General features: G+C 44.8%; 1 protein-coding gene across 1 annotated transcript; it reads left to right on the forward strand.

The window, feature by feature from the left end:
- The first annotated feature begins 313 nt into the window (after nucleotides 1–313).
- Nucleotides 314–26,999, forward strand: ARPC1A (actin related protein 2/3 complex subunit 1A). The gene is made up of 10 exons (XM_007186713.2): nucleotides 314–458; nucleotides 6,128–6,220; nucleotides 8,063–8,167; nucleotides 13,930–14,152; nucleotides 16,788–16,895; nucleotides 19,159–19,371; nucleotides 21,705–21,780; nucleotides 21,977–22,170; nucleotides 25,023–25,113; nucleotides 26,609–26,999. The coding sequence occupies exons 2-10, from the start codon at nucleotides 6,157–6,159 to the stop codon at nucleotides 26,645–26,647; spliced, it is 1,113 nt and encodes a 370-aa protein (XP_007186775.2). The 5' UTR covers nucleotides 314–458; nucleotides 6,128–6,156; the 3' UTR covers nucleotides 26,648–26,999.
- Nucleotides 27,000–27,562: the final 563 nt, after the last annotated feature.

Genomic DNA, 27,562 nt, shown 5'->3' on the forward strand with positions numbered 1-27,562 from the left:
AAAAACGTAGGGATTTGTCGGTCCGTGTAGCTCAAAAGGCCCCAATTCTCAGTACCTCATTTCGTGACCAAAGCACTTGTGAAAGCGCCAAGGCTCCACACACTTCGGTCCGTGAGTCTGAGGACATTTTTCGAGGGAAGAAGTAAGACGTCCACGCTGCCCCGCCACCACCTTCCAGCGCTTTTCTGACGCCGACTTCGCAGAGGCACCAGCTTCCCCTCCGGCGCCCGACCCTCCCCCGCCGGCCGCGCTCGGGACCCCGGACGCGCGCCCGGCTGTGCGCGTGCGCCGACCGCCCCAGCCGCGCTGCGCAGGCGCCGTGGCCACTTCCGGGATCTGTCAGCCGCTCCTTCAGGGCCTCGGTCCTCCGCCTGCGCCCGCCGGAGCCTGTTCGCGTCGACTGACCAGAGTCCGCGAATTCAACGCTCCGAGCCCGTTCGGACGGTCCCGACCCCCAGGTAAGGCGCAGCAGGGGCGAGTTTCTGGGCTTGCCGGCCTCCCCTGGGCCGGCTTCGTCCCGGATCTGAATCCGCGGGGGCGGCGAGGCGGGGGCTTAGGCCGTGGGGCCCTGAGGCTGAGGGGCGGGCCGGGGGAGGGGGCGGGGAAACCGCGTTCTCTGAGGGGCCCGCCGAGCCCTGGGGTCCCCACACGTCCAGATCCCATTCTCACGATTTTCGAGCTCCAAGCCTCCTCCGATGCCAGAATTAAAGGCTGCTTCTCCTGCGTTTCCATTGTGGGCATTTATCCCAGTCTCTAATATTGTGGTGAATGGGATCATCTTCCCCCAGTCGAGCGTCACGAGGCACCGTTCATTCCTTTCTTCAGCGTCTAGAATAGGGTCCCTGCGCGCCGTAGGCGCCCCTGGAATGTTTGGCTCCTGTCTAGGGCCGCCTTCCATCCTTCAGCTGTTGGGGGACCTTCCCGAGCTCGAGAAGAACCTTCCCCCGAGTTCTTTAAGAATCCCCCCGCTTGGGTGCCGCCTTCCCCTAAGTCACAGTTGTACCTCGTCGCTCCGTGGAACCCTTTTGTAGCGCCTTTCCCACCACACCCCTCCGGTCGGGCTGCCCAGATTGCCATCCCGGCGCCACCATTGCTTGGATGACCCTGGCAAGATTGCTTCTCTGAGTCCCCGTTTTCTCATCTGCAGTAATAAGATCCTCAGGGGGTTTCTGAGGCTCCAGTGAGTTTATTTGCATAAATTGCTTAGGATAGTTCCTGGCCCAGAGTAGGTGCTCAATAAATGTTAGCTGTTATTCCTGCTTCTCGGCATTCTCTGTCTGTGTCTCTATCTCCCCTTCCTCGTCTACCCTTCTCCCCCCAGATTTGAGGACCAGGAAAGTGTCAGATTTATTTATGTTTCTGGCCCCAACCTGGTACTTACTACACTGCTGGGCACATGGCAGGCACTTAATAAATTGTAGTTTAGAATCGTTAATTATAAAGCCATCTGTTCTCATACTGGGGCTTTGGAACCGGAAGGAAATGCTGACCTACTTTTATCTATTTCAACTCATTGCTGAAATTACCTAAATTATCCTAGTTCTGCCCTCTTTTATCAGTTTTTAAATCTAACCTTTTGGTTTCCCAGAGGCCCTGGGTTTTTCTGGTATCTTTTAAAAAAAAAGAAAAGAAAAGGAGAAGGTATCATTCAGGAGGCTGTTTTTGTCCTGTGAGGGAGTAGGTGTAAGTGGCTGCTTCCTACACAACCTATTCGGAGGCCTTCAGAGGTTAATTCATCTACTTACCACAATTAAAGGAGGGGATCATTCTTGGAAAATTAAATCTCCTCCTGGGGGAGAGTATCGGATCTAGGTAACTAATCCTGTGCGGAAACAGGTTCTGCCTAAGGAAGTTTGGTCTGCTGGTGAGGCTGGTGCCTGGAGTTGGAACCTGTCTCTGAACACTGGGGAGGGTGTGGTGACCTTGTCGGAGCACCTGGTGGTATTGCTGGGTTGGGTATTGAGAGCAATTAGAAGCTGGATGAATCACAGTCTCGAAAACTGACCCCAAGCAGGGAACTGAAATTCCCACTGTACGAATACTTTAAAGCTCCAGGGCCGGGAATTTAAAGCCTAGGTAGGTGTTTCCAAGTTCAGAGGGTACTTACTGGTGTAAGTACTTAAGTACTTACTGGTGTATTTCTAGGGATGGTTCAGAAGCCTTGGGTCAGAGGAAGAAAGGGAACTAACCGAGCATCTGTTTTAGGCTAGGCTTTGAACTACATGCTTTCACGTATTATTTAATCCTGCTACCACTGGCCTTGGGATGTCAGTTCTATGTCCATTTTACAGATGGAGAAAAATGAGTTTTAGAGATATTGAGTGACCTGCCCAGGATTTCCTAGCTACTGTGTGTCAAAGCCAGGATTCAAACCCAGGTCCTCTTGGCTCCACAGCCCGTGGCTAACCAAATAGCAGGATGACTCAGGTGATAGGTAAAGAAAGGAGTTGGGGGGTGAGGGGGGTCCCTGGAATCATACTGTCCTATAAATTGTTCTTTCTCTCTCTCTGTGCTGGACATTAAAAGTTCATCAGTAGAAGTTTGTTAAATTTAATGCAGCACCTTTTTGTCTCTCCCTTTTTCTTCTCTCTACCCTCGTTAAGACAAAGTTTATCAGATTTCACTTAAATATGAATCACAGTTTAGAAATTATAATTATCACCCTACGACAGAAGGTTTCTTTTTCTTTGTACAAAATTCAAGTTGTCATTATCCTGCTTTCTCTGAGTTTAATGAACACAGGCTGTGTTTACTGGTGTCTTATGAATCTGACAAACATGAGTGTTGTCTTGGCCTACAGACTTAAAATAGCCACATGATTATAGAAGGAAGTACAGGTCTAAGTGTAAGTGTATGTCCAAATATGGAACTTGAATGCTATAACAAAATTAGAAACGCGATTTTAGAAATAATTATGCCATTGAGTAAATGTTTACCTCTTTTGAAGGCTTTGCTGCATTGCTTATAACTGTGAGTTTTAGAATGAGAAAGCCTTTGTCTGCACCTTTCTTTTTTTATAAATTGAGAACATTTTTAAAAATTTATTTATTTATTTATTTTTGGCTGCGTTGGGTCTTTGTTGTTGCGCGCGGGCTTTCTCTAGTTGCGGTGAGTGGGGGCTACTCTTCGTTGCAGTGCACGGGGTTCTTATTGCGGTGGCTTCTCTTTGTTGTGGAGCACAGGCTCTAGGCATGCGGGCTTCAGTAGTTGTGGTGTGCGGGCTCAGTAGTTGTGGCTCACGGACTCTAGAGCACAGGCTCAGTAGTTGTGGCTCACGGGCTTAGTTGCTCCGCAGCATGTGGGATCTTCCTGGACCAGGGCTGGAACCCGTGTCCCCTGCACTGGCAGGCGGATTCTTAACCACTGTGCCACCAGGGTAGTCCACCTTTTCTTTTTTAACTGTATATGAAATGTGTGCTTTTATTGCATGTAGATATTTACATTAAATTACTAATGTAAATTAATTTACATTAATTATTAATGTAAATTAATGTAAGTATTAAACAAAATTGCAGACCAATTTTGTTTCAGTTAACAAATAAGCCTTTACAATGTGGCATAGAAACTAAATTGCTTTTAATTAAGCAGATGTTTATGGCACATGTTATTTTTAGTAACTGAGTAAAACCTTTTGTAATGGGTAAGCCTATGATATCAGAGAAAAAGAATCATGCACTGAGCTCTGGAGGTTTATTTTTTAAAAAAATAGACAAACAGGGGCTTCCCTGGTGGCGCAGCGGTTGAGAATCTGCCTGCCAATGCAGGGAACACGGGTTCGAGCCCTGGTCTGGGAAGATCCCACATGCCGCGGAGCAACTAGGCTCGTGAGCCACAATTACTGAGCCTGCGCGTCTGGAGCTTGTGCTCCGCAACAAGAGAGGCCACGACAGTGAGAGGCCCGCGCACCGCGATGAAGAGTGGCCCCCGCTTGCCGCAACTAGAGAAAGCCCTCGCACAGAAACGAAGACCCAACACAGCCAAAATTAAATATAAATAAATAAAAATTAAAAAAAAAAAAATAGACAAACAAATTAAGCAGTCTCATTTGAATTCATTTAAAAGTTTTTTTTATTTCGAGTTAGAGATTTTATTTGTGAGTTGCAATTTGCTTTCTAGAACATGTACCTGTAAAAAAAAATTAATGACCTAAATATCCTCACTCTTAGAATAGAATGTGAAACACTGATATTTCTCTGCCAGTTCAAGATATCAGATGTTTTATTTAAGGGTACACTTATCTCTTTTTGACCTTTAGGTTCCCTTACAACAATTAGCAGAGACATTTCCTTTGCTTCCCACTAAGATTGATTTCTGCTTTGTCTGAACTTTCATTGTTCACTTTACAACCTTCTGATGGGCTTTCCATTCATTTCCTTCTTGCATCAGAATTCCTATCTCACATTTCAGTCTCCACCCTAGGTTGACTTGTACTTAAGTATTGAAACTCTGAGTGCTGTGAGAGTGCCTCTTAGAAATGATAAAAAAAAGGGAAGGGGGTGGGGCCGCTGACTGCTTTTTTGAAAAAATTTCTCCTATTTCAGGTAAAAGTTGCTTCATCAGTATATCTAGATTTGGATGCCTATAGAATGGAGAGTGTGATTTAATTTTTAATTTAATGATGTTTCACAGATTCCTGCTTTTCATTTAGTTACAATAAAAAGTTTAAAGAGTAACTAACATAACAAACACCTGCCTACTCTTTGCCTTGATTCACCAGTTGTTAACGTATTGCCACATTTGCTCTTTATACATCTACTTGCTGTTTTGAATGATTGAAAATAAGTTACAGAAGACATCATGACATTTCATCCCTAAATAGTTCATCATCTTTATCTCCTAAGAGTTAGGACATTCTCCTACCTAACAGCCAACCATTATCATAGTTAAGAAGTTGAAAATGATTCTGTATTGTTGTGTGATAGGTAGTCCAAATACAAATTTTTCCTATTTTACGAAATACATCTTTTACAGCTGTTTAAAAATGTAGGTTTACAATCAAGTTTCATTTATCAAATTTGGTTTTCACAGCTCTTTTAATCTAGAACAGCCACCCTCCCCAGCCCCGACCTCTTTTGAACGTCCAGGCCAGTTGTTGTATAGCATGGCACACATTGGTTTTAACTCGTTGTTTCCCCTCGGTGTTACTTAACTAATTCCACTCCCCTTTATTTCCTGTAAACTGGAAATTAGGTCTAGATGTTGACTGGATTTAGCATAAATACAATATGTTTGGCATAAATACTTCATAGGTAGGTTGGCCATATTACCAGGTTTCTCCAGCATAGTCCTGTGGCCTGTTTTTTTTTTTTTTTGAAGGAACTCCTTTATTTATTTATTTATTTATTTCTGGCTGTGTTGGGTCTTCGTTTCTGTGCGAGGGCTTTCTCTAGTTGCGGCAAGTGGGGGCCACTCTTCATCGCGGTGCGCGGGCCTCTCACTGTCGCGGCCTCTCTTGTTGCGGAGCACAGGCTCCAGACGCGCAGGCTCAGTAGTTGTGGCGCACGGGCCCAGCTGCTCCGCGGCATGTGGGATCTTCCCAGACCAGGGCTAGAACCCGCGTCCCCTGCATTGGCAGGCAGATTCTCAACCACTGCGCCACCAGGGAAGCCCATTGCAGCATAATTATTAATAGTGCCCCTTTATGCTCTCTTGAAAGTATTCTGGTCTGGCTAATAAATTAAGTGGTCACTATTATAAGTGATGGTGTGCCCTTCAGTTTGTCTCCTGTCAGGAGGCCCATCAGATTATATTGTTCCACTACTTATGATACTAAGATTGATTGCTTGGTTAAGGTGGTGACTGCCAGATTTTTTTCTTGTAAATGCATGTTTTTCTGTTTGTAATTAATAAATAATCTGTGGGATGATCATTTGAGACTGTGTGAATATCTTGTACCCCAACAGTCCTAAACTCATGGTTTTAGAGTCCCTTGATGACCCTTGACAGAATAAACTATACATTGGTGGTTGCAGTGCTAATTGTATTTAAATGATTAAGTTTTGACATTGAGATTGGTCTTTTTCAATGGAAGAATTGTTTTATTTATCCCCAAACATTTCAGGATCCCCAGACAACTTAAATATGGGTTGCCTGCCATTTTAAATGCTTTTTCTGTTGCTTGTTGCAGCTTTCTGTCCTTTAAAAACACTAAGAATAATGTCCCTGCATCAGTTTTTACTAGAGCCAATCACCTGTCATGCCTGGAACAGGGATCGTACCCGTAAGTATGCTATTAACTTTGCTCCTTTATTTTGGTACCTTTGATTCTTTTAGATGTAGGTACTTTTAGGGATCACATATTTCAATGTCATATGTGAACAGGACATAGATATAGCTTCAGAGAGAACTAGGTCAGTCCTTTGGTTTACAGGGAGAGAAATCGAGGCTGAGAGGGTTGGAAGGACTTTCCGGTGGTTACACCCAAGTTAATGTCAGAGCCGTAATTAGCACTCAGGCCTTCTGGCTCCTTGTCCACTTCTTTTTCTACAGTATCACCTGGAGGACAGTTTATATCAGAGACATCTTTCATTGCCCTAATAACCCAATATCTGGGATGATTGTACAGTAACACTCATGACCGAGCATTTAGTCAGAATACTAGGACCTAGAAATAAGCTGTTACAGACACATATGGTTTACAAGTGGCGTACTGAGAGCAGTATTATCTAGTGTTTACTATGTTATTCATAATAAGCTTGAGTTTCCAGTTTTATAGCTCTAGCAAACTAGAAAGGGATGGAGAAGACTTTTAGAAGTAGGTGTAGTACAGCAAGCAAAGTGCAGGTAATATGACAAGGAGAAGGCAAAAAAAAAAATCTAAAAACAGACAGAAGTGTAGTATTATACCCATGAGTTATTTTTAAAAGTTAGGTATTTATTCACTGTCTAAAATAATAGCTTTATTAAAATATAATTCACATGTCATAAAATTCACCCTTTTGAAGTATACAGTTCAGTGGTGTTTAGTATATTAAACAGAATTATGCAACAATCACCACTGTCTAGTTTCAGAATATTTTCATCACTCCAAAAAGAAACTCTATGCCCATTAGCATTCACTTCCAATTTTCCTCAAAACTTCCAGCCCTAGGCAACTACTAATCTACTTTCTGTCTCCATGGATTTGCCTGTTCTGGATATTATGTATAAATGGGCGATATGATAGATGGGGGAACTATTAAATGATTGACCTAAAGTTTGGGTCATAGACTTTAATTTTAAGAAATCGATATTTATTTTTAAAAAATGGATGAACTAGAAAGGAAAAAATACTAGTATAAGTTCAAAAAAATCCATCATATATGTATATTCTTAACATTTTAGATTGATCTAAGAGAGTTCTCCTGAGAATTTTATTTTGTGATTTATATTGGCTTTATTGTAAAGAAAAACTTCAATATATTTTATCAGTAGTATCAAGGGTTGTTGGGGTTTTTGTTTGTTTGTTTGTTTGTTTTTATAACCTAGTGGTTCCAACCTGGGTCTATGATAGCAGTAATGAAAGCCTATGAGCTATTTTTAGCATTTCAGAAAGTCTAACATAAATTAAATATTTGTCGTTAATAGTGTTGTACAGGCGAGCTAAAATGTCAAATATATTTACTGTGGACTAAAATTATATCAGTTAAGGGAATTCCCTGGCGGTTCAGTGGTTAGGACTCAGCACTTTCACTGCCGGGGCCCTGGGTTCGATCCCTGGTCGGGGAACTAAGATCCCTCAAGCCTAGCGGCTGGGCCAAAACAAAATAAAATAAATAAAATTATATCAGTTAAGTATAGAATATTGTTTATTTGTTACTGGTTAGAACTTTAATTGACAGTTGTATATGTTTCGAATAAAATGAATTTTTTAATTCAGTTTTTCTAGAAAACATTTTAAAATATGGGGTCCAAGTAGAGGTAAAAAATAATAAAGGAATTCTTCAGGACGAATATTGGGAACCACTTTCTGAAACCGCTTTCCTGTTCCTTCCTTCAGTCTGTTTTTAAAATGCCAACTGTAACATCCCTTTTTTTGTGACAATTTCGAGTTCAGGTGTTAACTATTGACTTTTTTCTCCAGAGATTGCCCTTAGCCCCAATAACCACGAAGTTCACATCTATAAGAAGAACGGGAGCCAGTGGGTGAAAGCTCATGAACTCAAGGAGCACAACGGACACATCACAGGTAAAAAAGGGAGATCACATGAGCTTAGTACAGCATTTCCAAGTCTAGCACGCTTCTGTGTAAACAGATAGACTAGTAAAGGAAGTCTGCCACGGTACTTAGTGCAGCATTTACTGATTTTTCCTGAGAAAATTTGAGAAAATATATAATAGTGACCTCAGTTTTTAAGTGCGTCTCTGAGCCCAGCTGGTATGCAGCGCTCTCCTAGTGTTACAGAAAACACAACCTACTCTGGGGACTAGAGAGCTTAGATTAGATGAGACATGAAAGCGAAAACCAGACAGCACGTCAGCTGTGTGCAACCGCAAGCCAAGCTGTGTTCCCAAGTCCTAAGGGAACGCTGTGTCTTCCAAAAATTTCCTGTATGTTGTTTTTAGGGCAAGGAAGACATTCCAAAATATTGAAAAGGACAAAGAGTAATATAACAAACACCCATATTCCTGCCACCCAGAATTAGCAGCTATTTATCTTTTTTCCTGTGCCAGAAAACTTGGGAAACAAAGATTTGATTATAAGAAGTATATTATTATAAGAAGTATTATTCCAGATAATGGTAAAGTCTCCTCTCACCACCAGTCCTATTCCTCTCCCCCAGAAGACACTGTAATTGGTATGACATTGTCCCCGTCCATTTTTTCATACATTTTTTTATACTTTCACATACATGTATGTGTGTGTGTGTGTGTCAGTGTGTGTAAGCAGTCTTTAGTACTATTGGCTAGAATTTTTAAATACTGCATAAATGGCATCATAGCATGCATCTCCTGTGGCTTACTTTTGCATTCCACATTGTTTCTGAGTTCTATGTATGTAGGTGTATCTAGACCAAATTGATTCCTTTTACCCGCTGGGTAGCATTTCATACCTCATCTATTTACTCTTTCCTCCACTGAAGGATATTTAAGTTGCTTCCGCTTTTTCCCTGTGACATTGAAGTGCTAAATTGAGCGTCCCCGGGCAGATCTCCGTTCAGGTGTGAATGTCTCTGGGAGACTTGCTGTACCACAGGGGTGCGAACATCTTCAGCCTTGCCAGGCATTGTCAGATGCCTTCATCCCAGCAGCCCTGATAGGAGTGCTTATCTTCCCACACCCCACACATGCTTGATAGAAGCAGACTGGCTGATGAGTGATCTTTGGTCACTCTATAAGTTGCATTTCCCTGATTAATAGAAAGGTTGAGCAGATGTTTATTAGCCACCTGGGTTTTCATTTTCATGACTTTACTGTTCATAACTCCTAACCATTCTTCCATTGAGTTTTTAACTTGTTCTTGTCAATTTGTAGAAGACTGGATCTTAAAGCATTAGCTCTGAGGCAGATTCCTAAGTGTACAGTAACTTTCATCTTTGACAAAAACTATCAATGAATAGTTGGGTAAAGGTAGCAAGCAGAGAGAGCAGTGTCGAGTTTTATTAAGCAAGTGTGAAATAAAGGAGAAGGAAGAAAAAATGGAGAATTTTTACAATGTTTTCAGAACTTAGTAAACCATATCTTGATACCAGATTTCAAGACAGTGTATTGCTTTGTTGTTAAATCATGTCTGGCTACTTTCTAAAAAAACATACTAACTTACTGCTGCGTTCAGGGAGAACTCTTGGTCTTTGACCCTTACTACCATAGTTTCTTTTTTATCCTATTTTCTGACTAAGTGATTCAACTGCTTTAAACAATTGGCCAAGCACATCAAAACTTATTCTCCATAACTTTTCAATTATAAATTCTCACCGCAGTCTTGGGTTTCCCTTCTCACAATGATTTTTGCACTTAAGTGGGCAGCACAGGGACTGATGGTAATTTTCTTTTTTTTTTAAATTGGGGCCCTTGAGTTTTGCCTCTAATCCCCTAATATACTGATTAGCTTAAATTTATCCTTCCCCCCAATCAGAGAAAAACATAGCATGTTTTGACCCTCTGCACCCCTTACATTGTATCCCCAGCAAAAACTTATGACCATCCCTTCTTGCTTTTACCAGTGATTTGTATGTGATGCCAGTCAGGAACCGACTAACTATATTACCAAACCAGCACCAAAGACATAATTTCTATTTTTGTTGCTGTTGCTTTCCCACGACCTTATTTTTATGAGGTTTGGCCTATTTTCTTTAAGTCCCTTTGCCAGTGGCCTTACAGCCTAAAAATAAGAACACTCATTTTAAATTGGAATTTTAACATTAGGAAATACTTACAAATGAGAAAGAGCCAAGATGAAAGACCAAAGAAATAGCCAAAAAAGTGAAATAGTTAGTTATGTCCTTTTTCTCCCCCTGCTTCTCTTCTGGAATCCTTTGAACTTGGGCCTGTTTTCTGTCCAAATGCTCAAATGACATTTTTTTTTAGATCTGAAAAAACTGTTGTTGGAAAAGTCTAAATATAACTCTGTGGCAGGAGACCAAGGATCAAACATAATTTCTCAGAGAGATAGTAACCACGGAAAAAGAAAATTACCCTCTGAAGCTTTTTAGAAGAAAAGTCTGCTCAGTACTACTGAGAAAAAGAGTATGGCATGCATCAAAGGGATATCAGAGTTCTGGTGTTTTTCTCTGACTTTATTCTTTTGTGTTAAATGCTTGATCACCATCTCCTTTAAAAAAAAAATTTTACTGTGGACGCTTTCAAATAGACAGTATATAAAAGCAGAGTAATGTAATGAGCCCCTACATACCCATGACTCAGATTCAGCAATTATCAATTCACAGCTAATCTTGTTCTCAACTCACTCTCAATTCTTCTTCCTGTACTATTTTCAAGCACATCCCAGACATTGCATCACTTCATATTTCAGTTTGCGTCTCTAAAAGATAAGGACTCTTCAACAATAACCAATACAATAGTCTGTTTTAATTGGCATCCTAATAAGGTACACACATGGTTGTGATCAGTTGATCTATCTCTTAAGTTTATAGGTTCCCTTCTTTCTTTTCCTTTACAATTTATTTGTTAAGAAAATTGAGAAATCAGGTTGTTTGTCCTGTAGTGTTTTCCAGAGCCTGGGTTTTACGGATTGCAAGCCCATGGTGTTTCACATATTTCTTCGTCCTCTGTGTTTCCTGTGAATTGCTAGTTGAAGGTAGGTGGTAGCAGGTTCTTTCATGAAGGAGGCACATAATGTCCGGTTGTCTTTCTTTCTGTGATGTTAGCAGTTGTTGATGATCAGTGCCCATAGCCATTAATTTAATAGTGGCTGCAACATGATAATATTCTAAATCTATCATTTCTTCTCTGTTAGCTGGAATACATTCATAAAAGAGATGCTTACCTTCATCTACTATTTGGTTTTCCTGAAATATAGTTAGTATAGGAAAGACAGGATAGATGTTAGATTCCTTTTCTTTTCCTTCGAAGTCTTCTGGTGGCAGGAAAACAAAAAAAGATGCAACGCTAAATTAGCAAGAGATGAGAACTTGCCTTTATTGAATATTTGCCCTTCCCACTCTCTTTTTAACAAGTGTGTGTTTTAAAAGAGTTAAAATCTAATGTTATCTAAAAATAGGTTGAGGCTACGACTATGGTTTTACAACTTCTCTATTCAGATGAAAGACGTAGCCACAGAAGTAGACTTAGAACTAGAAAATGAAGCAGAAGGCAGTTCCTTGTATTTTTCTTAGAGAGTAAGGATTTATTGATTTTTTTTTTAAAGCACCTCAGGAATTCTTATAAAATACATACGTGTGTAATTAAAGTGGTGGTGATATTGGAATGGGGTGAAATTTGAGATTGTCAAAATCATTATAGAATCACTGAGTTTTCTCATTACAAGGCAATATTCTGGATATTAGAGGATGTATTAGTCTTCTATCACTATGTCACAAATACTACACACTTAGCAACTTAAACCAAAACACACTTATTATCTCACAGTTTTTTGTGCGTCAGGAGTCTGGGCTTGGCTTCTCTGGGACCTCTGCTCAGGGTCTCATAAGCCGTAATCAAGGTGTCAGCCACGGAAGGGCTGTTCTCATCAGAGGCTCCACCAGGGAGGGATCTACTTCCAATCGCCTTCAGGTTGATGGTGGTAGAATTCATTTCCGTGCAGCTGAGAGATTCCTGGCAGCTTGCTTCTTCAACAGAGAGTAACAGAGAAAGACCTTGAGAGTCTCTAGCAAGAGGGGCACCATGCTCTTAGGTAATCTTGTGCACTAGTCACATCCATCTCACCTTCCCAGCATTCCACTGGTTAGAAGGACACAGGGAGGGGTGTCCCACAGAGTCGTGAACACCAGGAGGTGGAATCTCGGAGACCACTCCAGGGTCTGCCCACCACAGTAGTTTCAGAGACTCGCTTCGTATTGTCAGGAAGCTTGTAATCAAGTTAGGAAAACAAGACAGTCATAAAAATAACTATTTTGCATCACACTCATGAGAATTTATCATAAAGAGATAATTTTAACCAGAGCAAGAAGGTATGTGCCTGAATGTTTATTCCAGTTTTATCTATTCTAATAAGTGATTGGGAACAAAACGTACAACAGTGGGATGTTTTGGGAAATTATTATGATAAGATCAGTGTTCTAAAATAATGTATAACCACTGCTGATTTATAAAAAACAGGAGAAAATGTTTGCCACGATATTAGTATCCTTTGCGGGAAGAATATGTGTGAAGAATGGAAGCAGGGCTTTTTTGACTTTGCATATGTCCCATTGTGATGTTTGCCTCGTGATAATATGTGGGTTTGCTTTTGTAGTTAAAAATAAAATTTAAAATCTAATAGAGCTGCAAAGCTGTCCTATAATGAATGGATTTGAAATAAAAATACGCATCACTGAGAATACACTTCCCCATCTTTTTCCCTTCACTGGTATGAATAATTGAGCTGACTATTCCTGTAGGTGAATGAACATAAACTGTTCACACTACTAAAGTCACTGTGATTTATGGCTAATGGAGACTTTGATTCTTACTTTTTTCATGTAAATGTTAAGAATGTTAATTATTTTTAGAGAGATATCTATAATAAAAATTTATGAGTAGTATTTCTATACCTTCAGTGTTAAGTTATACTTATAGAAAATACCTCATCAGTAACTATAAAATGACTGAATCATAGCAGATTTTACTCTTGGTATATAACAAACTGACCTTGACTTTGGGATCCTTCATAGAGGCACCAAGTAAGTAAAAGTCTGATCAAATAAGAAAAATAAATCTTACATTCAGATACATATTTAGGTCTTTTCCTCGTTTAGATGCAAAGATACTCAAAGACTCTTTCATAGAACCTGTATCATGTAAAAAAGGTATTTCGGTTAGTTTAAAAAACAGTGACCTTCAGAAGAATCACAGTTTATATTTTCCCCTCTCTATACTGATGATTGTTTACCCTATATGTTGTTTTATTTGTAGGTCATATAGCAGACATTCAGTTAATATCAGGGACCAAGGTCTGTTACTGAATGAATAAAGGTACTTTCAGAGCAAAAAAAAAATCCAATAAAGAAGGAAGAAAAGGGTCTTCAGATCAGATATTCTAAAGATATGTGGCTGGGTGTTAAGAATGCCCCCGCTTGGTTTGTAACCTCCGCAGTTATAACAGCTCTGTTCTGCCTGGCCTCCAGAGGATCCTGAGTTACGGAACTTTGCAGAGAAACATCCTTGCCTTTGTGTGTGAGGTGGTGACCAGGACCATAGGCGGGGAAGGATGGGCTGGGGAGGAAGGTCCCAAGCCCACATCCAGCCCTGCCACGCCGGTGGCCTCCTGCTGGCACCGTGTCAGTTGTCGATGGCCAGGCAGAGCAGATGCCACCACATCTCAACTTGCAGGTATCGACTGGGCTCCCAAGAGTGACCGCATCGTCACTTGTGGGGCTGACCGCAATGCCTACGTGTGGAGTCAGAAAGACGGTGTCTGGAAGCCGACCCTGGTGATCCTGAGGATTAACCGTGCAGCCACTTTTGTCACGTGGTCCCCGCTGGAGAACAAATTTGCTGTGGGCAGCGGAGCGCGACTCATTTCTGTTTGTTACTTCGAGTCCGAAAATGACTGGTGAGCAACATGAGTATTTTTATTTCTCTGTAGAATCATACGTTTGGACTGCTGTGTCCTCGGTGACTTCTTGAGGCATTGGGTGGAGGCTTAACTGTAACTTCAGCTTTTCCTCATCTGGAGATTTTTTTTTTCCTTTGAAATTCTCCATTCTCTCTGAGCATTCTTCCTTCTTCTGTGTGCAATGAGTCCAATCTCACATCTTTCTCATATTAATATTGACCTGTGGTTTCCATGTTCTGATCTCCTGGCTTGTTTGTTCTTTAAGATGCTACAACTCTTCTCACTCTGTACTGTCTAAATTGCTGTTTTCTTACTCTGATATATAAATTATAAACTTGAAAGATGCTCAGTGCCCTACGGAAGTTTTTTCCCTGTCTCTATTGACTTAAAGTATCTAGGAGGCTTACAGATAACAGTATTCTCCTTTCTGTAAAGTTTTATACCAAATCTGTGTCCCGGTATAATATTTTACTTGTTTAAACTGTTAAACTTTGGGCTTCCCTGGTGGCGCAGTGGTTGAGAATCTGCCAGCTAATGCAGGGGACACGGGCTCGAGCCCTGGTCTGGGAGGATCCCACATGCCACGGAGCAACTGGGCCCGTGAGCCACAACTACTGAGCCTGCGCGTCTGGAGCCTGTGCTCCGCAACAAGAGAGGCCACGATAGTGAGAGGCCTGCGCACCGTGATGAAGAGTGGCCCCCGCTTGCCGCAACTAGAGAAAGCCCTAGCACAGAAACGAAGACCCAACATAGCAATCAATCAATCAATCAATCAATCTTAAAAAAACAAAAAACAAAAAAACTGTTAAACTTTAAAATTTGACCAGAATCTCAGAAATATAATCAGCCTGTTGTACTTACTTTATACTGTAAACCACTTGGAGCTGAGCCAGTCAAAATACAGGGATTTATTTTATGGCTAAGTAAGTTATTTTAACTACTCCTTCCTGCTTACTTTGATAAGGAAACCACTCTGCTCTACCTGGCACGTGTTCAGAAAGGCTGGTAGATACCCTTCAACATGGAATTGTCATTTAATGCGAAACTGGCAGTGTTTGTACTTGTACTAAAAGTAGCCGGATACACATTACTCTTCATGTGTCACTGTCTGAAACAAGGAAAGGAAGGGATTATCACATTACACTTTGTAATTTAGTAAAACCTCAGAAATTTTGATTCTTTGAAACTAGTCTGTGAATTTGCAATAAGATTGAATTATGAATTGAAGACCTGCGGTTTTTCTTGCTTGCAAACATGTGTAAAAATAAAGCTAACAAAATGTTGCCTGCAAGAAATTGTTTAGAAGGCTCACTGTAACAAATAGATTAGAAACAGCTTTTTTCCTGGGTAGCTTTCAACCTCAGTGACTTCGCATTTTTATTCATTGAAAAATAGTCTCAGATTCAGGCAAATTGGGCTTTACTGTAGTACGAGGTATTGTCCCTTGAGCAAGCCGTTATGTTCAGGGGAATGTCTCAGCTATGGCATTGTAATTCATTTGTAGGATGCGAGTACTTTAAAACAACCTCTAAACGCCTTTAAGGTAAAATAACTGTTATAAAACAAGTCAGAATGTTGTCTGTTTTTCAGAAAAGCCCCTACGAAAAAGATTCTATAGAAAAGTGATTTAACATTCAAGGAAGGGCACTCTGCTCGAGAGTAAGTCTCTCAGCTCCTAAGCAGTAGAACAGGATTGGTTTTTAAGCAGCAGTTTAGGGACAGAAATTGAATTAGGCCAGAATAATGACTGATCTTAGACATAAATAAACGTTTTAGTGGAGCTAGAGAGTTAGTCAGAGGCCCATCACCAGCAAGAGGTTCTGCTAATTTCTTGATTTCTCTGTGAAAAAATAAAGAATTTGCAGTTTCACGGAGACTTAGAAAGGAAATTAAACTATTTTACAACCGAAACTTAACCCAAAACAAAGGAACAAATCACTGAATATTTGTAATAAAAATTCAGCAGATTCCCTGGTGGCGCAGTGCTTAAGAATCCACCTGCCAGTGCAGGGGACACGGGTTGGAGCCCTGGTCCAGGAAGATCCCACATGACGCGGAGCAACTAAGCCCGTGTACCACAACTACTGAGCCCACACGCTGCAAGTACTAGAGCCCGTGCTCCACAACAAGAGAAGCCACTGCAATGAGAAGCCCGCGCACCGCAACAAAGAGTAGCCCCCGCTCGCCAGAACTAGAGAAAGCCCGCGCACAGCAACGAAGACCCAACGCAGCCAAAAATAAATAAATTTATAAAAAAAAAAAAATTCAAGTGATTTCAAACCTCAATTTTTATCTCAAAGGTTAGAGTCACACATAATGTGAAAGTCCATGGGAGACGGTATGAGAGTTAATCCATAAATATACTTAATGATGAGGATCCCCTGGTAGCCAGGAAAGTTCCGAACTGGCTGCTCTGATGAAAACATCAAAGCCTGAAAGGCAGGAGAGCAAAGGGGCCACATATGGTTCCCCTTCCTCTCTTCCTCTAGAAACACACCTTCTCTCTGGTAGAACACTCGGCGGCCACGTGAGAACCACGTGTAGGTGTTTTCGCCTGACACACATTTGTAGGTCATTTGGGGACGGTTGCTTGATGCGTGGATAAACTAAAATGGGTTTTCTCCTTTTGTAGGTGGGTAAGCAAGCACATTAAAAAACCCATTCGCTCCACGGTCCTCAGCTTGGATTGGCATCCCAACAACGTCTTGCTGGCTGCAGGATCCTGTGATTTCAAATGCAGGTGGGAACGAGTGAGGATTGGTAGACGGCCTTGAGCTCTTCGTTTTTCATCTTTCAGCAAGTATTTTTGAGGTTCCTTTTCTTTGTAAGGTACTGTGCTAGGCCCCACGAGGGTCCCAGAGATGAAAGGAGCTTGTGATCTAGAAAAGGAGCTACAGCAAGTGCAGAAATCAGGAGGTATCAATAGAAAGCAGTGGGCCAGGAGGGGCAGGCGGAGGGATGCAAGGGCGGAGCCAGGAAGTTTCCTCAGGCAGAACGTCCAGGTACAGGGTCCCCCGCTCCCACGGTGTTATTTCTCATTTCATAACCCAGGCAGCAGACTGGGCAAATTCCAGAGTGAAACCAAGATCAACAAAACGGAGCTGAACAGGGCACTGCTGAGCTGTTACTGTGCGGTTGCTTTTCAGCTAAAGCTCTTTATTTGTCGTTAGCGTGAGACTAGAAGAAACACAGCCACTTTGCTGAGAGCTTTAAGGGTCATACAGTGTAATTGCTTTCTAAAGCTGTTCTTTATCAAGAAGGCTCCCTCCTCCCCACCCCGGCCTTAGCCAGAAGAAAAGCAAATGTTGCTTCATGTGGTGGGTTGGGAGGTGGGGTGCAGCATTCTTTGGTAAGCTATGTGGAGAAATTCCAGAAAACCTGGCTAGTGATTTATATCCAAGAATCCTCACGGGGTTTTTGGTTTGGGTTTTTTTTTAAAGGATATATATGGGAATTTGGCTATGGGATGGGAGTACAATAGTGTCAAGGTACTTTTTGGAAAAATATTGGCTCTTCTACTTGAGAACCAGTGTTAACAGTAAAGATTTTTTCATATTCAGGAATTTTGTTGTTTGTGATGTGTTACCCAGAGTCATTCCAGCTCCCTTAGAAGATGGAACTTAACCATACTGCCTGGATTGTCAGGCTGTGTCTAAAAATCTGCTTGTACAAATAGCTTACAATTCTTTTGTTAATATTAATTTCCAGAAGTAAACTTGGCTTTGACCTGTGGTCCTGTGGGTCAGGGTCTTTTCTGTTCCAGCTCTCAAGTTGGCAGCACAGTTCTTTCCTGGCTTCTGATGACTAAAGCAGTAGCCATCGTGATGCAGATTTAAAGCACAGAGATTCTGAGGTCACATCATCTAACTTACAGATAATTCGAGGCTTCCTTCGCCTCTCCACTGTCCTGCCTCTTCCAGAGCTGCTGCTGCCGCCATTATTATTTTAGGGGGAAAATATCCCAGATCGCTTTGGGAGTCTTTAAGTTTCAGAAGTTTTTGAAGAGAAGCAGTATAAAGAAATAGCATTGGAGGGCAGATCCCCAGCTGTTCTCTAGCCCTTCTGCTTCTCAACTCTGGGTCAGAACATCCTCACACACAGCTTCATGGGATTAGAGAAAGAGACTGATGACCCCAGGCTGTAAAGGACCCACCTTCATCCCAGACTAGACCTGCCACAGAGGCTGGACAGTGGGCCTGAGGGCGACACTAGGGAGAGCCTGCCCACTCTCGCTGGCCTCCCTTGACTTTCTCTTTGGATGTCTCTTTCCTCCTATCTTTCCTTCCTTTCTTTTCTTTCCTTCCTCCCTTCCTTCTTTCCTATCTTTCTTTCCTTCCTTCTTTCTTTCTTTCCTTCTTTTCTTCTTTCATTTTGCCAGGTCTTAGTTGCAGCAGGTAGGCTCCTTAGTTGCAGCATGTGGGATCTAGTTCCCAGACCAGGGATCAAACCCGGGCCCCCTGCATTGGGAGCATGGAGTCTTAACCACTGGACCACCAGGGAAGTCCCTCCCTTTGTTTCTTTAAATGAGTTAATGCCAGTGGTTTATTGCAGAGTGGCAAATAGTTTCCTCTCTCTTACCATTTGACTGTGTGGGCTCTGGACTGCTGCGTTAAGAATGATGGTGAAGCAGACACGAAAGTATGCTGTGCTCGTTAGCAGAGTCTGCCATGGGCCAGGGAGCGGGGAGGGGCAGGACAGCAAGGTCCTCCTCTGGATGCACGCCAGGAGGGAAGGGCTTTTGTGTCCATCACTTCTAGAGCTACGCCCCGAGAGTAGTGCCTGACGCGACGTAGGCCAAACTTGAATTGACCTGTAGGCAGCCCTTAGAACCCTTCTGTGTCTTAAGAGGTTTGTGTATCTGAACTTGTCTGTCTTCAGGTTTTGCTTTTGATGAGTCAGTATCTTTTCATTTTGGGACACCTTACAGCAGCTACCTGTGGCCTGTTTCTATATACAGATATTTTCATTTACTCTTTCCTTCTCTTCCTGCCCTTAAACCACAGAGTGTTTTCTGCCTACATTAAAGAAGTGGATGAGAAGCCAGCCAGTACACCCTGGGGCAGCAAGATGCCTTTTGGTCAGCTGATGTCAGAGTTTGGTGGCAGTGGCACTGGCGGCTGGGTGCACGGGGTCAGCTTCTCCGCCAGCGGGAGCCGCCTGGCCTGGGTCAGCCACGACAGCACCGTGTCCGTTGCCGATGCCTCAAAAAGTGTGCAGTGAGTATCTGCCTTCGTCTGGACTTAGAGAAGAGTGGGGTGGGATCTCAGCAGCTGGCCGGAGGCTGCCCTTCCCTGGGTATAAGTGCAGGGCACTAGCATAAAAATCCGAACCAGGCTGCAAGGCAGCCTTTAAAGTTATCTTCACACATTTAGATTGTCCATTTGGGGAAATTTTGAAGACTTAGGTCTCACTTCCAGAAACACTTCTTAATGGAAGTGCTGATTGTGATTCCTCCAAAGGAGTCTCCTGGTTTGCTCCTGGTAAGAGTTCCTTCAGATGGCAGCTTAGTCTGTTCCTGTGAATTCCTCACAACATGTAAATGGCATCCAGCAGCCTTAGATGAAATGGGAGATGTGTTCTTACTCTGTGTAGTCAGTGGACAGTACTCCATTCATGTGGGCCTTCATGCAGTGACACTTGACACCCTGGGAGCCAGTCCCCCTGGTGTGTGTGCTGGGGGAGCCCGAATCGCAGAGACTCGCTGTGGGGAGGTGCCTGCTCGGCCCTGAGGAGAGCAGCGTGTGTCTCATCACACTTCAGTTTGTGTCTGCTTATCGTGTCTAGAGGGGCAGAGAGTGTGACGGCAGTCCTTTCCGCTTGTGAATCTTGGTTCTGTCCCGGTGAATCCTTTCCTCTGACAGCTAAAGGTAACCCACCTGTAAGGGTTTCCTGACTTGTCCCCCGTGCAGGGAACCAGTCACATCTGACTCCCCCTGCCCCACACTGACAACAAAGTGACATTTCAGAAAGAATATGTATTTTACTGATTGGGGTGAATTTTTTTTAAATTTTTTAAACACCCCCCCAATCTAAATTTTGAAGCCTTCCAGAAGATTTCTGTACATATATAGACACATATGTCTTTTCTTTTTTTTTTTTTTTTTTTTATTTATGGCTGTGTTGGGTCTTCGTTTCTGTGCGAGGGCTTTCTCTAGTTGTGGCAAGTGGGGGCCACTCTTCATCGCGGTGTGCGGGCCTCTCACTGTTGCGGGCTCTCTTGTTGCAGAGCACAGGCTCCAGACGCGCAGGCTCAGTAATTGTGGCTCACGGGCCTAGTTGCTCCGTGGCATGTGGGATCTTCCCAGACCAGGGCTCGAACCCGCGTCCCCTGCATTGGCAGGCAGATTCTCAACCACTGCGCCACCAGGGAAGCCCTATCTTTTCATTTTTAACTCCAATGGGATTATGGTATACATTTTGTATAGTAATTTGTTCTTTGTCATTCAATAATGTTTTGTCATGGCTATTTGATTTCTGTACAGTTTATTGTAATGCATAATAAGCTCTTAGCATATGCTTATATTATAAGCTCTTGTCTACCTTCGTATTGATTTATTAATTGGCTTCTCCGGTCCTGCAAGTCAGATTACATCCGCTACCCTTCTCTATCTTAGAGTATTTCATGTAGTAAGAGCCAGGTATGCCACAGGAGAGCCTAAGATGAGGTGTTAGGGCTTTAATCCAATACCATTCGTACTGAAGGGGGTAGGGCAGGGGCGTCTCCTGAGACACAGTTTCAAAATGCATCATCTTTTACATGGAGCCCTATGATCCTACTTCATCAACCAGCATGATTGCTGCCGTATCTGTGTAATCTCTCGGCCAGATGACCATGAAGCATATGTGTGAACACACACACACACACACACACACACACACACACACACACACACACGGCCCATTTGCATGTGAGCTCCTGGCTGGCCAACACTGTGTCGTGTTCATCGGTTGCCGTAGCTCCTGCCCCGGTGCCTGGTGGGGCACAGAATAAACTCCCATAAATGTCTGTGGTCCCAACCCTCTAGGAGCCCACGTGAGCACAGGCGAGGAGAGGGGAGCAGAGAAGGGCCTTCAGCCCTGCGTGACGGTGACAGGCCACTCTAGGAGGCCAGAGAGAGGAGCGGCCACTGCAGGCTGACGTGGTCCAGGAAGGCTGTTCATGGGGGCGATGAAACTTAAGCCGAGTTTCAGAGACCGGGCTGGACTTTGGAAAAGCAGGAGGAGCAGAAAGGGCATGTGGGTAACGGGGCAGGGGGAGCCGAGGCGGCAGAGAACCAGCGCTCCTGGACCGCAGTGTAGGGCAGTTTGTGGTGAGCAGGGGTGCAGGAGGGGTGGGCACAGCCAGAGGGGGCAGAGGCCTGCGCGTCTGCGGGTCACCTCAGGGCTGGCTCATGCTGGAGATTCCTGGAGGCCTGGGTCATGGGGCTCCTCTTAACATAAGTGTTCGTTCATCCTGCCAAGCCCCCATGAGAACGGGTCCTTTGTCGTCTGTGTCTGAAGAGGCTGCGTGGTCCGCTCCATCTCGGGTTAACACTGTTCTTGTGTTCAGGGTCTCAACTCTGAAGACAGAGTTCCTGCCCCTCCTGAGTGTGCGCTTCGTCTCGGAGAACAGCGTCGTGGCCGCTGTAAGCATCTCTCTTGCCCCGGGGCCTGTGCTTACTCTCCAGAACGGGAGCAGGGCGTGCCCTGTGGCTGTGCGCACGAGCCTGGGGCAGCAGCCTTGTAGGGGAAGCAGCTCGAGAGGCTCCCGTGGTGGGGCCGCTCTGCTGGGGCGCTCGCTGGGCGCACACCCCGCAGGGCCTGACTGATCCCTCGTTTCAGGGCCATGACTGCTGCCCCATGCTCTTTAGCTGTGACGACCGCGGCTGCTTGACCTTCGTCTCCAAGCTAGACATCCCGAAACAGAGCATCCAGCGCAACATGTCGGCCATGGAGCGCTTCCGCAACATGGACAAGCGGGCCACGACCGAGGACCGCAACACGGCCCTGGAGACGCTGCACCAGAACAGCATCACGTAGGTGCTGCCCGGCCCCCGGCCTGACGGCTGCGCAGAAGGGTTAGGTGACCGGGCTGCCCTTCTCCCCTCTTCGTTCCCTGACGGGTCCCTGTGATGTTCTGTGTCCTGCGGACCCAGACATCCGTTCAGGAACGGGGGCGGCGAGGGGTCTGTAACTTCCCGGCTGCAAGCTCTTACTTCCAACTCGTCACAGAGAGCGAGCCGCCCCCGCGTAGTCATTACGTCCTTCAGGGCATAGACGGTCTGGGTGTCCCGCGTGCGGAGCTCAGGCCCTGCTGCGGTCCTGTGAGCTGGCACGGCCTGTCAGGCAGCCTCTTCTGGGTCTTGCTTTCTCAGAAACTTGACTGAGGACAAAAGGAGACCTTCCTGAATGTCGTGTTCCTCTAATAGTGAGCACCTGACAGTCATATCCTGTTTGAAAGGTAGCTGTCACTTCAACCATGGATTTCAAGTAAGGTGTACAAGTAAGAAGATCGTTTAATTAGAGAGACAGATTTTTCAGCATCATTATGACAAAGCTAAAAAACTCCTTGACTTACTTTTCATCAGGTGTCTGTGGTTAAATAAGACAGTAGAATTGTGTCGTGTCCAGAAAGCTTGGTTGTTGTTTTTTTTTAATCTAGAGGAGAGATGCACTATGTTCTTTTTTTTTTTTTTTTTAATTTATTTTTGGCTGTGTTGGGTCTTCATTGCTGTGCGCAGGTGCTCTCTAGATGTGGTGAGCAGGGGCTACTCTTCATCGCGGTGTGCTGGCTTCTCATTGCGGTGGCTTCTCTTGTGGAGCATGGGCTCTAAAGCGCAGGCTCAGTAGTTGTGGTGCACAGGCTTAGTTGCTCCGCGGCATGTGGGATCTTCCCGGACCAGGGCTCGAACCCGTGTCCCCTGCATTGGCAGGCAGATTCTTAACCACTGCACCACCAGGGAAGCCCTGCACTGTATTCTTTGACTAGACCTTTTGTGTTGAGAGACTTTAATGTGGGTGATGAACATGGGAAGAATAATGGAAACCTCTAGACTTTCTCTTTGAGAGAATTTCTTTTTTTTTTTTTTTAATAAGATTCGTATTACTTTCTTTTTTTTATTATTTACTTGGCTGTGCTGGGTCTTAGTTGTGGCATGCAAACTCTTAGTTGCAGTATGTGGGATCTAGTTCCCTGACTAGGGGTCAAACCTGGGCCCCTTGCATTGGGAGCTCAGAGTCTTAGCCACTGGACCACCAGGGAAGTCCCTCTTCAAGAGAATTTCTAACTGTAGGTTGTCATGTTCAGCGGAAAGGGCCACTGGGCTTAAAACAGGCTGGAAATATCTGTGCTCTATTGAAAAGTAGTCATTTGAAGGCATAGCAGAACTTTTCTCCACACTTTTCAAGTTTCTCTGTCTTAAATGATTTTCAAAATTATTTTCTGTGAGGTTCTCTTAAGCTTCTCTGCAGACTGTGTATCTGTAAAGAGACAGCTCTTGTTGCCTTTTTGAGACTTTGAGGTTAAAAATAAAAAGACACTTGCAGATTGGCGTGACTGCTTTTATTTGCAGATATTAAGGCGTCTTTACCCTAGAGCAGGGTCAGCACACTTCTTGTATAAGGAACCAGAGAGTAAATTTTAGGCTCCGAGGACAACACGGTCTCCTTAGACTGTAGTAGACAACTACTACAGCTCTGCCATGTGGCCTGCAGGCTGCCATGGACAGTACAGAGATAAATATGCATGGATGTATTTCAGTAAAACTTTATAGGGACTTCCTTGGTAGCACAGTGGTTAAGAATCCGCCTGCCAATGCAAGGGACACGGGTTCAAGCCCTGATCCAGGAAGATCCCACATTCCGCAGTGCAGTTAAGCCCATGCGCCACAACTACTGAAGCCTGTGTGCCTAGAGCCTGTGCTCCGCAACAAGAGAAGCCACCGCAGTGAGAAACGCACGCACTGCAACGAAGAAGTAGCCCCCGCTCACCACAACTAGAGAAAGCCCGCGCGGGCAGCAACGAAGACCCAACGCAGCCCAAAATAAATAAATTAATTAATTTTAAAATTTATTTAAAAATAAAAAAATAAAACTTAATAGACGCTGAAATGTGGATTTCGCATAATTTTCATGTCATGAAATAATAGCCTTTTAATTTTTTTCTAAGCACTTAAAATTGTAAAGGCTATTCTCTAGCCCATAGGCTGTGCAGAAACAGGTGGTGTGTGCCATCCCCTTCCCCAGAGGGAATGTTCTAGGCATTTCAGGGAGAAAGACAAATATTGTCTGAGCTGTGGAATTGGTTTTCTTGAAAGTTTTTCAGATAATCAGGCTAAGCCAAGTTGTTTCATCAATCTCCTCTGCTGAGCTTGGTTGGAATTCTGTGGTGTGTCTGAATGTTGCTAATATTAATAATGATTAATTTCAAATGTAAGGAGAGCTTTTGACTCATATGCCCTCACTGTCCTAGAGGGTAATTTGGGAGTTTTGGTTTGGAGCCAGTTGGATTTCAGTCATGCTTCATGATGCCTCTAGTATTTTTTTTAAGCAGGGTGTCCATTTCAGTCACAGCTGTGGTCGTGGCCTCTCCTGGCTCCGCAGGGTGCACGCTGTGTGGCCTGAATTGTCCTGCTTCTCCACGCCCCTCTAATTAGTGCACATTCTTAACTTTTCTCTCTTTCCAGTCTTTTTCTTTTCTGGACATCTGGTAATAAAATACAGTTTAATATTTTCTGAGTCAGATCGCTACAGACTAATATCTATGGACACTTCAAAGGAATTGATAGGCAGTTTGTTTCCTGAAACCGCTGTTACCCTTCTAGGAAGGCACAAGGCTCACTTCCACCATGTGCCTCACAGTCTCTCTCTTGTCTTTGCCTTTTTTCAGTCAAGTGTCTATTTACGAGGTGGACAAGCAAGATTGTCGCAAATTTTGCACTACTGGCATCGATGGAGCCATGACCATTTGGGATTTCAAGGTATCGTCTATCTTTCAGAACAGATCTCGTTTGTGTTAGAAGTCTTCCCATGAGAAGACTAGTCCTCATTTCTTGGACCCAGCCGTCAACTGCAGTGCACGTCAGGAGCGCAGTGCACCGGCTGGGGTTCTCCTGAAACCCTGGGAGTTGTTAGCAGGAGAGAGCCGCACTTTCTCACACTCTGGATGTCCTCGGAGTCACTGAGGGGGGCTGGGGGCTGCTTTAGTGGCGGGCCCCAGGTTGGGCCCGGACTAGCTGAACTCTGTAGACATGTTTTTATGGTTGACACCAGCTAATCGACCAGCACTCCCTGCCTGCCGGCCGGGTGCCGGCACTGAGGACGTGGACGTGAAGGAGCCCTCGGGGAGCTCGTCGTGGGAGAGGGAGGCGGGGGGGTCGGGTGGAGCTCCGGGAGAGGAGCCAGCGCCTCTGTTTTCACCTGGAGGAACTGGGGGGCTGCATGGACTGCCTGAGCTGCCGGGGCAGCACGTGCAGAGCAGCCGAGCGGCTCGAGGGGCGCGCGCTGCACTCAGGCCCCGCCATGGGAACTGCGGAAGCAGAGTGGGCCCTGCCTGCGGGCAGCTGGGGGCTGCTCCGGAACCGACGTGGAAAGGCATCTGCTGTGACGTGCAGGTGGCCTGGGTGGCCAGGACTCTGCACAGAGGCTGCCGGAGTGAACGGGGGGCGGGCATGTGCCTCCAGCCGTGCTGGGGGGCAGGGGGTGGCCAGGAGGTTCTGGACTAGAGGGATTTAGGAGGCCGCGTGGAGGGGTGCTGTGACCATGAGGGACAAGCCCCGGAGGCCTGTGCACCCTCCAGCTTCGGGGTTGGGATAAGGAGGCGGGGAGGAGGGGCGGGGGTAAGAGAGCAGCTCCGGTGTGCAGCTCTGCGGACTTAACCCCCAGAAGTTAAACGTTTACAGAATTCTGCCACTGCCTGTGCGGTTCCATGGTTGATGTTGCTGCCTCTACAAGTGTCTCCTCACCCTTGTTACCTTCACCTGCTTTGGGGTATCGCGCACCTGTGTAATTAGCTCCACCTGAGCAGGTAGCTGCGCCCTTCATCCTTTGATCCCTGCGGCCAAGTCCTTTCTCCTCTGCGAGTGAGCTGGGACGTTCCAGCGCATTTTCCTCGCTGATCCATCCGCCTTTGAGCACCGCTAGGCATTGTGCACCAGGCTGGCTGCATGGGGGCCACAGAAACACGGGAGTGCCTGCCATCAGGGCACCTGGAGTGAGGGCCAGTGACACAGATGATAAGCAGGCGTGTGCCCAGGGCCTGTGGGCTGGGGCCGTGGGGACAAGGCGGCGCAGGGCATGGAAGGGCCAGCAGGGGGAGCCCTGCCCGGGAGATTCTCTGCAGGCCAGAGTCCGGGAGCCCGTCTCAGAGGAAGCGGGTTTCAGCCAGGAAGGAGGGGGTGTGGGGTAGTGCCTTGGGGAAAACGCCAGGATGGCCGGTCCCCACTGACCATCGGTGTTCTTCCTGCCGCTCTCCAGACCTTAGAGTCTTCTATCCAGGGCCTTCGGATAATGTGAAGCTGAGCGAGCCTCCCAGATCCAGCATGAGGACGGACAGGCTGCGCCGGGCAGCTCCGCCACTCGCATGATGGGCAGGAGAGCCGGCCGCCAGGAAACACTGAAGACACATATGGCGCAAACCTTGTTGTGTGTTTTGTTTGAGGATAATTGGTGAAAGTGTTGGTTTTTTAAAAGCAGCAGTGATTTGGGTTTTGTTTTTTGTTTTTTTGTTTTGCTGTTTCATTCCATTCTTGACCAAAGCTTCTCTTTAAGTAGTTTATTATGGAAAATTGTCACACTAACTTAAAGGAAGGGGTGGGGGAGGTATGTAAATTGTCCGCTAAAAAGTTAAATAAAAATCCTGAATGTGTTTTTGGTTTTGTCTCCTTATACCGTTTGCATTTTTAGTAGGAAAAGATGGGTAAATTCTTTGTTATACTAGTTAGTTTTTAGGGTAGAACCTTAGATTCTTAGTTTCTTATATTGAGCCATCTTGTACAGCCTTTACCCAAAAGAACCGGTTCTCGAATGCTATGCTTTAGCCGTGCGGGACTTCGGCAGAGGAGGCGCTCTGTTCCCTGCTTGCGTACGGGCAGCAGAGAAACCCGCCTCCACTGAGCAGCCAGGGAGCCGCTGCCCGGTGCCCGTGGCAGGCGTGTGCGCGGGAGTGTGCAGTGGGAGAGAAAAAGCACAAGTTGTCATTTTGGTTTAGAGATTATTGTACCCAAACTAAGTTATCTTCATAATTAGACACAAAGTTTGACATTTCAAGGCTGAGACTCTTGAGAGGCGCAAATAAATGAATACAGCGTAGCCTAGAGCATGGCTGTGTGCCCAGAAGCGGAGCGGTGATTCCAACACAACTCTAGTAGTTAGGACAACGCTGGTAATAGTGCTTCTCAAAGGACATCGTGATATTCTTAAAAGAGTAAA

Source organism: Balaenoptera acutorostrata, chromosome 15, assembly GCF_949987535.1.
Source record: "Balaenoptera acutorostrata chromosome 15, mBalAcu1.1, whole genome shotgun sequence".
NCBI classification, from domain to species: domain Eukaryota; kingdom Metazoa; phylum Chordata; class Mammalia; order Artiodactyla; family Balaenopteridae; genus Balaenoptera; species Balaenoptera acutorostrata.

Excerpts from the sequence above, each read along its gene's own strand:
- ARPC1A (XM_007186713.2), top strand. The coding sequence starts at position 6,157 with ATGTCCCTGCATCAGTTTTTACTAGAGCCAATCACCTGTCATGCCTGG. Across the intron at positions 6,221-8,062 it reads CTGGAACAGGGATCGTACCC|AGATTGCCCTTAGCCCCAAT; the intron begins GTAAGTATGCTA and ends TTTTTTCTCCAG. Across the intron at positions 21,781-21,976 it reads AGAACAGCGTCGTGGCCGCT|GGCCATGACTGCTGCCCCAT; the intron begins GTAAGCATCTCT and ends CCCTCGTTTCAG.